The sequence below is a fragment of the Triticum dicoccoides genome, chromosome 4B (assembly GCF_002162155.2).
Source record: "Triticum dicoccoides isolate Atlit2015 ecotype Zavitan chromosome 4B, WEW_v2.0, whole genome shotgun sequence".
Classification (NCBI taxonomy): domain Eukaryota; kingdom Viridiplantae; phylum Streptophyta; class Magnoliopsida; order Poales; family Poaceae; genus Triticum; species Triticum dicoccoides.
The window spans coordinates 13,656,846-13,667,403 of record NC_041387.1 but is presented as its reverse complement, the minus strand read 5'-3'; the positions used below and the strand labels follow the sequence as shown (position 1 = coordinate 13,667,403).

Below are 10,558 nucleotides of genomic sequence, written 5' to 3'. Positions count from 1 at the left end.
ATTCCAAGAAAAATGTTCCTGACAATTTAAAAGTTTTCCCACGTTTCAAAAGGTGCACGTTATTTTTTGTTAAATGTGTATACAATGTAAAACAAATGTTTTTTAATAAAAATAATTGTTTCCATTGTAAATATATATGTGACATATTTATAAAATGTTATACAATATGAAAAATCTTTGCATAGTAAAAATGTTTTGTAACATTCAAAAATATTTACATGACATTTTAAAGGAATATTCTCATGTTTCAGAAACAATTTTGTGACATTTTTAGAAAATGTGTATAGAATGTAATAAAATGTTTGTATGGTTTAATATAAATGTTTCATGGCAAGTAAAAAAATATTCAATGTGTATTGTTTTTTTATTTCAATGAAGTAAAAAATGAGTTGATGTTGCTTGTTATTGAATTTCAATGAAGTAACTTGTTTTCCTTTCTATTTTTTTCTGTGTTCTACTTTGGATCTATTATTTATTCAGTCTTCTTCGTTACATGCAAATTGAACCTCTATTTGCTTGCTGGCCCCTTGGGGGAAAACAATCTTACATGAGCCTGCAATGGAAGTTATGTTCTTGTTATGTGGTTCTCACTGTTTGATTACGGTCTGATCTGTCATTAGTGTAGAAATAGTGGGAGTTTTAGCCAAGCAAAATGATGGGTTACCTTATGCCTCAATTTCTCATGGTATGGGAGTTGTTGTGCTTCTCGGAGATCAATCACTCCTGGTTTTCATGCTGTCCGCAGGCCACACCTACCCTAGGGCTGGTGAACGGGGCTGGGCGAACAAATTTTCCTTGGTTGAATTAGTGGGCTGGTGAGCGAGGCTGGGTGAACAAATTTTCCTTGGTTGAATTAGTCAGACAGTTGTCCTCACTTCTGCAGTATGCTTGTGTTGTTGAGTGATTGAGATTTGCTTTTGTTGGCCATGGCTGACTGTGTTTTATTACGATTCAGAGAAGAGAAGACAGATGATATCTACGTATTCCACATGTTTCAGAGAAGAGAAGTATTTAGGAACGCGGGTTGCTTATAAATAATAATGGAAACAATATTTGCTTCCTAAATAAGGTTCTTCTTTTCGATGGAAGCAAAATAATATTTCCCCGAAGCAAGTCTCTAGTCCATGAAAACAAGATCGTAATGCTTCTGAAACACGTGGAATACTTTCTTGACGGAAGCATGTGTGAAAGATTATGATGCTTCTGAAACATGTGGAATACTTTCTTAACAGAAGCATGTGTGAAGCAATTCTCTAGTTGCCTAGTCGAGGAAGCAAGATCGTGATGCTTTTGTAACATGTGAAATGATTTTATTTCTTGACAATGTCGGTTCGAAGTGATTCTCTAGTCAACCGATGCAATATCGTGATGCTTCTGAAACAAAATATCACGTCACATTTCCCTTAGAAAAATCAGGTTATACAGGGCATGTATTTCCAATAAATCGAAGCAGATTCATCCATCACAGAAGCAAATTCTTCAATGAATGGAAACATTTTTTATAGCATGAACGGAGATAAATTACATAGTTACAAACAAAGTTGGAAGCAAGTATTAGTTGCATCTGATGTAAATTTGGATAACATATTGGTTACAGGTTTCGCTTCCAAAGGAAGCATGCCACTTCAACTCAAATAAAAAGGAAGCATGCTGCAGATTGGTTCCTAAATCCAAGGCACAAGATGCATCTCACCAAATTATCTCACGTAATTAGTGGCCCACATCAGTACTGATTTTGCCGAAGATGTTTAAGGTGGCGTGGAAAATTAATTGCCCAGGCTCGTTTTAAGGGGCCAACAGCCGCGTCAGATGAGATCTATCGTAGGGCTCATGAATAGTCTGATGGGAAGCAAGCATCAGTAGTCTGTTGCCTAGCGCTGCCCTTAAATAAAGCATAAACCTTTTACGATTTCACATAACCAGAATGGGTCCCAAACATATTGGGACGAGGACTAGCAGACATGTATGCATCAACCATCTGCACAAAACAGAAACTGTTAAGGAAATTTGTATTGATGAAGCAAACATTAAGTGTTATTCCAAATGTGGTTAGAATGATGGGATACAACATTTTAAGCGACGACCATTTGTGCACCATCCTTGAAAAAAGATTATGAACCAAATTGTAAACAAAGACTAAGAGCCAAATTGCGTACCTCCTCAGTCACTTGAGCTCTAGCATTCTGATGTGCTAATGCTATCTTCGATAGAACGCCAACGACACGGTCTTTCAATTCACCTGTTAGCATATTCCCGGCTTTGTATTCCTGGTGATATAACGTGTTTCATAGTGTAAGTGCAACTTAGGTTTCAATGCAAGTGCGTTGTGCAAACTTTTTCTACGCAGCAGTGTATAATAGTACCTTCTTTATGTGCTCAAACTCAGCATCATCTTCAAGGAAGAAATTTAAATACTTGATACAGACATCAACCTGGAAGACAATGACAATTAAACAATAGGTTTTGTATTCTGTAAGAAATATAATAATTAACCAAAACACCATTGATCGATTAACTGGATACAATAATCAAATAATCTAACTTATGAAACAAAATAACTATTACATGCTCGATTTCGTAATTCGCAAGAATACAATAATCAACTGGAAATCAATAATCTAACTTGTGAGCTACAGATATATAATTAATTATGGTGCATGACTGTGGCATACTAGTTTACTACTCCGTCCGTCCCATCATATAGGACGTTTTTTGACATTAGTGTAGTTCCAGAAAACGTCTTACATTATGGGACGGAGGGAGTACTCATTAACAAGTGCTCATGAATACCAAGGAGATGGCTTACATCGACGTTCGCTCCATATTTCCTTCGGAGCTCTGTCGTGGACTGGCCACCAGAGAAAGCATACTTCCTAATATGTAAAACAGTAGAAATAAATCATAAGCCATTGAAATAATAGAATTACAAGGTGCTTGCAAACCAATGACATTTCAATGTAATTAATTGGCCTAACTAAACATGCTATTCAAAACAAAGCTCAGGACAAACCTTTTCTTTAATTATATCAGATTTATCTGTCAGATATACTGCACTATTCGGGTCACTGGCAGACATTTTACCACACTCCCCCTGTAGAAGAAAAATAAACCAAATCCAAAATGAAAGACAAAAAATATGCTCTCAGCGAGTTAGACTAACTAAATGCTATTAACTGGGCCTGCTCTATTCAGTCCTAAATCCATGGCATTCCAAACGTACCTGGAGAGCAGGGAAAAACTTTGATTCAATAAGTGAAGGTTTCGGATAACCCATTTTAGGAGCAACATCACGAGTCAACCTAAAATAAGGATCCTGCATAGAATAGATATAAATAAATCAGAAGGTAAAGCAAACCTGCATACTAAACGCAAAGATGTACAACAATGAAAATTCCAGACATGTTTACATTACAATAGTTCATGGAATATATGTTTTATAATTTGTACCCATATTTACATATCATCAATTAATGGAACAACACAAAGCCGGGAGCAAAAAAAACTTACTGTACTGCTCTCATATATGTTCGAATGCCAACATGCAGATAGTCATTTATGACAATACTGTGATTAAGATCGTAACAACAAAATATATTTGCCCCTGGTCTACTGAACATGCGACTAAGGGAAACAAAAAAGTTCGAAATACAACAACCATATAGGTATACGTCTAGCACACATGTTTCGGAGAAAATAGGCCAGAGAGGCAAGCCGTGAGAAAGAAAAAAAACTCCCAGCTGTTTTTTTTTCAAGCGGGGGACCCTCTATTTGAGGGCTGGCCTGGCGCAGTGGTTAAGTCATCCCCAGTTGTGCCAAGAGGTACGTTCCTATAATCCCTCCCCAGACCCCAACTTGCGTGGGAGCTTCTATGCACTAGGTCTGTCCACTAACCCTGATGGCCCATTCACTTTATGTACTTGGCAGCAATTAACCACATTACCATTGTCACCACCCTCCCACTCACACGCCTGACACTATTGCTACCCCTAGCCACCACTGATGCTCCACCCCTTGCCACCAATATTCAAAAATGTTTGTGGCATAGTTGATGCAGCAATACACAAGCATGTAAGGAAATTGTTACCTTTATATCAAAATGTTTTCATGAGATTGCTCAAAATCAACAATATGCATATGCAGGAATATTTTCTATCTAAAAAAGTTTTTAAAAAAGGAATTTCAGATGTATAGGTAAGACACATTTCAATCTTTAAATGGAAATATCTTCATGAAAATGGCCGAAATAGATAGAAGAAGGCAACAATTATGTATTTTATGTTGCCAAATATACTCTAAGTAAGCTAGAAAGAAGATACAAACTATTGAATGCAGTAGACAAAGATTATCATACCAGAGATATGTTCTTACCTGGTCTATTGCACATGGAATAAGGCACCGCAGCTGGTCATTGCCCCCAAAGAGATGGGGAAACGACGAAGCAAACGATGGAGCAGCCTGCACAGGAGGAAAGCAACACTTTCCTATGTGATCTTCTGGAGTAAATCCGAATGTGCCTCTAATCTAGTATTCAAAACCAAGAGTATTATGATAATATAGAGTAAAAAAATTAAGCTCATTAGTCTTGAAGAAAATACTGGTCTTGATTGCAAAGTTCTTACAGTATTAAATGTCACACGCTTTGCAACTTGCATCATATTTTCATAGAAGGGACTGCAAGATAGAGGTCATTAGTATAGGACAGGACAAAAAAGACAGCAATAGCGTAGGCATTTAGCTTACTATTGACAACAAAAAGTAAACATAATTAAGACCATAGTTAACACCAGCAAACTTACCCTCCAACATATTGAAAATCTGAGAAAATGAAAGTTCTTTCAACATCAAACCCACATGCTATGATGTCTTTGGCATTTTCACGGGCAAGCCGTTTAGATTCCGCAATAGACAAGTCCTTCCAGAGGAACTTCTCGTCATCAGTTAACTGTATCACTACAGGCACCTTGAAGGCATCCTGTAAGTACCTGCCAAACATCGACCGGTAAGGTTAATAAACATTAATTATTCATATCAGACTAGATGACAGAATTACGAAAGGATGTTATTTCAAGTACGTGTATATACTAAGCATATATATACATAGAGTATGAAAGGACACCCTTTTTCATGGTAGACGACTACTAAGGGAGTGGAACCTATTTTTATGTCTGAGACGCTGCCAGTTTCATGCGGCAACTCAGGGTGCAACAAACATTTCAAAATCTCAATTTCCCTTTTATACCATGAATTGCTCCGTCTATTAGCCATGCAGGCTTAATATTTTAGAATCCAAAACGGATCTTCACTAGGCCATCTTGTGGTCAATGAACAACCCATAGTCATCAATTAACGGATCCACAAGAGAAGAATCCAAAACGGATCTTCACTAGGCCATCTTGTGGTCAATGAACAACCCATAGTCATCAATTAACGGATCCACAAGAGAAGATTAAAACAATTACTCCCTCCGTTTCATAATGTAAGACGTTTTTTCACACTAGTGTCTTACATTATGGGACGGAGGGAGTACTTCACGGGCGCACAACACTTTTAGCGTGTAATGCAACAAACATATAAAGAAGATACTATCAGAGAAACAAAATAGTAGGAATTAATGCTTAATTACTTTGTGAACATGAAGGGGACAAGGTGGCCAAGGTGCAGTGACTCCGAGGAAGGTCCCCTTCCCGTGTACAGGTAGAACTTCTCCCCCTGCTCGTACAGGTCTAGTATCTGGTTCAAATCTCTGAATAATTAAAGAAGAGAACAACGAAACTCATCAGCAGCAACTCAATAATCTAAACAACAGAACTCATCATCAGATAAAGAAAACAATCACGTTGAAATCAAGGGAAAAAAACAATAGGGTTGTTTTTACGTAGCGGTGGGCAAAGAAGATCCCGCGGCGGAGGAAGTGATGTGGTGGTCTGGACGTGAGGTGCGCGATGCGGTCGACGAGCGCGGTGCTATGCGTTGGCACCCAAATTGGTCCACCAGCTTGTCGTAGTTGACTCCTCCTTGTGCCGCGCCGGTCACCTCCCACGGTGTCACCACCTGGTGGGTCTCCCCTTCCGCCGCCGCAGCCGCCACATTAAGCACCGTCGACATCGCAGCAGCTTCACTTTGAGGGCTGGTTGGTGAACACAGGGCCGGTTTAGTTGGGCAAGATGACTAGCACGTAAAAGAGGACACATGATGCTAGGCAAGAGGTAGAAGGAATCCAACAGCTGGAGACACGTATGGAATCAAGAAATTAAACCCGTCCGTAGCAATCTACTCAACTTCGTCGAGCATGAACACGTCGTCAAAGGATTAAAAAAAAGCATGAACACGTACGTACGTCGATGGATTACTAGCAGAGAATGTACTACTCCCTCTGTTCACTTTTATAAGACCTTCAAGACATTTCAGACAATATGTAAAACAGCCTATTTTGAGCTGTCTAAAAGGACTTACAAAAGTGAACGGAGGGAGTACTATATACTTGTGCGGAGGAACAGTTCGCATCATTACCTTTGATTGAAGTTGGACGGAATTCGCGGCTGCGAGGTTTGGATGCGCCGCCGCGCGTGCGTAGGGAGGATTGACAAGGCACGCTAAGGTTTCGTTCCGAGGGGGAGAAGAGAGGTTGTATTGTATATTTAAGAACGGAAAGAAGCATCGCCGACCCGATTTCGGATCGGATCCCTTGAGCGATCGATCGATCCCGTCCCTTTTTTGTGAGCGAGCGCTGTATCTTTTCGCTAGTTCGGCCCAGCCTTGGCCCAATGCCGTCCCTTGCCCGTGTGACCCATTCCCTTTCTGGGCCAGTGGTGGGAAATCGCACTTTCAAATAAAATAAACCTAGCACTTTCAACTAGTACAAATGAATTGCTACTTTTATGGGATTTACACAGAAAAATAAATGAGCATATCACTCTATTCCCTTTCTATTATAATAACTTTCCAGGAAAATATCTTTATATTAGGAAAAAAATAGCGTGCTCAGTTGAATCGATCTACTGCTTTTCGGTTGACCAGCAATGGTCATTGAATTGATCTACTATGAATAAATTTTTAAATTAACAACAAATTTTCCAGCCGACAACATATTTTTCAATAATATGAAGATTTTTTTGATTTTTTCTGGAAAATATGAACATTTTTTGAAATTCCTGATCATTTTTGGAAACACGAACATTTCTTGTGCCAATTTGGTGTCACGTGCTCATCTCGGTGTCCTCGCGTACCCTAAGACAGGGTAGCAGCGGTGTTACGCTGTTCACTCTGATAGGTATTGTCCTTTGATCCAAGCTTTATCAGATGTAATTAGGCAGGGATGTACCATCACTCATGTAAAATGCTTTAAATTCGAATGAGTGGCGTCTTTGCTTCTCCCAAAAAAAAAACAGGATGAGTGGTACACAAACAACTCAGCTCTCAGCCTGTAAGGACAATGACAGCCAATCACGTGGCTCGGGTAGGTGGCACAAGGCAAACGGAATCCCGACAAGAGTGCCACATGGTCAAAATTAGAGACCTACCAACCAGTTAATTCCAGAACATGACAGATGACACTGCACGCCATCAGTGACCCTTTCTTGTTTGAAGATGGGCTAAATTCAGACACCAAGATCCAACCGCTCAATGCGTATACATGAATGATGAACAAATAATAGTACATTCAGCCGTGCTCTACTAGTCCAAGTTACGGACGTACAGTACAAACACACAGACACACACACGAAGCACACAACGCTAATTACACATACATACACTGCCCATGTACATGTACTGTACACAACTAAGGCAGCTCGGCTAGTAAAAAACAAGTAGAAAAAGACTGGACGTGAACGTGATGATCTACTCTGCTGCTATGCTCTGCTCAGCTGCTAGCATGAATGGAATGGAACGAAATGAAACAGGGGGGATGCGTATGCAGCAATGTATCCCCACGCACAACCTAACCACCACCACTATTCCGTGGTGGCTTTATTCGATGATGATTCGAGACAAATCCAATCAATCACGGCCGCCGGAACTTTGCGCGCCGTGGTCTGGTGCATACTCTTACTCCCGTTGCATGCATCATTGGCCTCCCGTAAACACACACGAGCCGTAGCCTGCAGAAACCCAAACCACAGGACGGAGAGGTTACTAGTGTTGTTTCACTTCCACGGATGGTAAAAACACAGGATCGCTAATGAACCAGTACAATGATATGCAATTGTCCGTCAGTCGGCACATGCGATGCAATAGACAATGAGTGAAGTGAATGGAACAACGCAAGGAAAGCTCACGTTCTTTGGTTTGGTTTGGTGGTACCAGTGCACGCACATGTGCGCTTGCTTCAGTGGAATGTAAAAAAATCAATGGCGAAGGCACGAACGATTGAAGTTGAAGGGAGATACGTGCTTACTTGGGTTGGTGGAGGTGAGTGTGGCGGACTGCCGGAAGTCGCAGTTCCAGGGGTGGCCGCCGGCGGCCTGGTAGAGCTGGTTCATGGCGTAGGCGGCGTGGGCGCGCACCGTGTTGGGCTGGAAGCAGGCGCCCCCGGGCTGGATGGCGCCGCAGTCCACGCCCACCTGGGAGCACGCGTAGTCCAGGTCCGTCTGCAGCTGCGCGTCCGTCGCGCCCGCGCTCGCCACGCACCATCCCCCTGACCCCTTGCTCGGACTAGTTGGCGTCGTTGGCGTCGGCGTGGTCGTGGCCGCGTCGGAGGTCAGGCCGGCGTCGTATGCCATGGTGAGGTCGGTGTGGTAGAGGCCGAAGGAGCGCTCGGAGGCCGGCCCGGGCTTGAGGTCCTCGTCGTAGAGCGCGAAGAGGTACGTGTCCACGGGCCTCCCAGGCATGAGCGGGGTGCCGGCGCCGGACCGGAGGTGCGCGACGAGGTTGGACACGTAGGCCCTGGCGTTGTCGACGGTGGCGCCTTGCTCCGTGGGGTCGCCCCTGGTGGGCCACCCGGTCTCGGCGACCACGATGTCGACGGCGCCGTAGCCGGCGCGGCCGAGCGCGGACTTGACGGCGTCGACCTGCGCGTCGAACATGTTGGCGTAGGTGATCCTGGAGCCTGCGTCGAGGCGCCCGGCGTTGGGGTGGAAGAGGCAGAAGGCGAGCGTGTCGGGCCTGGGGTCGGACTGGTACGCGAAGTAGGGGTAGGGGTTGACCATGAATGGCGCGCCGGTGCGGCTGAGGAAGCCCAGGATCCCCTGCAGCTGGGCGGCGGCCTCCGGGCGGAAGGCGGCGGCGGAGGGCGGGTCGGACTGCGCGAGCACGGCCATCGTGTTGACGGTGGAGAACTTGATGCCCGCGGCGGCCGCGTCGCCGGATGCGACGGCTGCGGCGCGGAGGTTCTGCATGGCCGGGAGCAGCGCGGCGGCGAGCGCGGCGTCCCCGGACTCGAGCACCTCGTTGCCGACGGCGACGACGGAGATGGCCGAGGCCGGGAGGAAGGGCAGCACGTTGGCGGCGAGCCAGCCGGCGGCGGCGTTGGGGTCGGCGGCGATGGCGGGGATGTCGCCGTTGGCCACGCCGAGCACGAGGGAGACGCCGGTGCCGGCCAGCGCGCGGATGACGCCCGCGTCGACGCCGTAGAGGCGGAGCTTGGTGATGGCGGTGGACTTGAGCAGCCGCGCCGTCGCGTCCGGCGGCGGCAGGTTGTCCGCCACCTCGCCGTAGTTGACGCCGATGTGCTGCGACTGCGCCTCTGCACGAGCAAACCCAAATCTGACATGGATCAAGCCCAGGCGGTAAAATTGGATTGCGCTTTAGGGAAGGAAAGGAAAAGCTAGCTCGTGCGTCACTGGATCCTTCCTGGGGACTCGCGATGGGGATTGCTCGAAAAGCGGGGACACTTACCCGATCTGGCCATGAAGCAGCAGAGCAGGATGGGCGCGAGGAGCAGGAGCTTTCTCGACTCGGCTTCCATGGATTCTTGCTCGGATCTACCTTTGGATTTTGTTGTGTCAGTCAGGGAGCGGAAAGCGAGACGCGGGAGAGGGAGAGAGGAGCAGAGAGAGACAGAGTGAGAGCGAGAGAGAGAGAGAGAGTGAAGCCGGTAGTTAAGACGCGGAGACGGAGGAGGAGGAGGCCGGCCAAATGGAGCAAGAATCGTATGCGTGCGCGGCCTACGGGAGCACGGAAGCGGTGGCGGGTGGCGCCCGGCGTTGCGTTGCGTGGCGTGGGAGGGCGACCTCGCCTCTCTCCTGGCCGCGGATTCCAGACGAGGTATTGGGTGTGGAAGGGGGCATGGGATTTGGAGAGCGTGCTGAGCTGAGCTCTGCGGTGGCCACGTGCGTGCGGCGCCGAGACCGGTGGGGCGCGGCGGAGCGGGCGACATGGGTCGCGGTCGACGGTGGGTGGAGAGATAGATAGAGAGAGAGAGGATAGCCCCGTCTACTGTGCATGCGTGGTGGTGTTGAGAGCTGGGACAGCGACAGTACTGTCTGGTAGGAGTATGTGCTTGCCCGTTGGACGTAGGGTATGGTGCATTTGGTGTTAATGTCGCCCGATCGAAGCGACAATGGCTTCTGCACTGTGACGTGCAATAATTCATGTGCAAGCCGGTGAGTCAGCAAAGGCC

The 10,558-nt window shown here is 45.6% G+C and overlaps 1 protein-coding gene and 1 pseudogene across 1 annotated transcript; both read right to left on the bottom strand.

Annotated features, from left to right (window-relative positions):
- Positions 1-1,716: 1,716 nt before the first annotated feature.
- Positions 1,717-6,105, bottom strand: LOC119292425 (annotated as a pseudogene).
- Positions 6,106-7,601: 1,496 nt separating this feature from the next.
- On the bottom strand, positions 7,602-10,354 carry LOC119294601 (glucan endo-1,3-beta-glucosidase 7-like). Its single transcript, XM_037572813.1, has 3 exons — positions 9,835-10,354; positions 8,396-9,682; positions 7,602-8,099 (listed from the first exon to the last, which is right to left on the bottom strand). Exons 1-3 carry the CDS (start codon positions 10,313-10,315, stop codon positions 8,065-8,067), a joined length of 1,803 nt encoding a protein of 600 aa, XP_037428710.1. The 5' UTR covers positions 10,316-10,354; the 3' UTR covers positions 7,602-8,064.
- Between the last annotated feature and the right edge of the window lie 204 nt (positions 10,355-10,558).

Bases quoted from the DNA above. Each gene is read 5' to 3' on its own strand.
- LOC119294601 (XM_037572813.1), bottom strand. From the start codon at position 10,315: ATGTCGCCCGCTCCGCCGCGCCCCACCGGTCTCGGCGCCGCACGCACG. The intron at 9,683-9,834 runs GTAAGTGTCCCC...TTGCTCGTGCAG, and splicing joins CTGCTTCATGGCCAGATCGG to AGGCGCAGTCGCAGCACATC. The intron at 8,100-8,395 runs GTAAGCACGTAT...GGGTTTCTGCAG, and splicing joins ACTCACCTCCACCAACCCAA to GCTACGGCTCGTGTGTGTTT.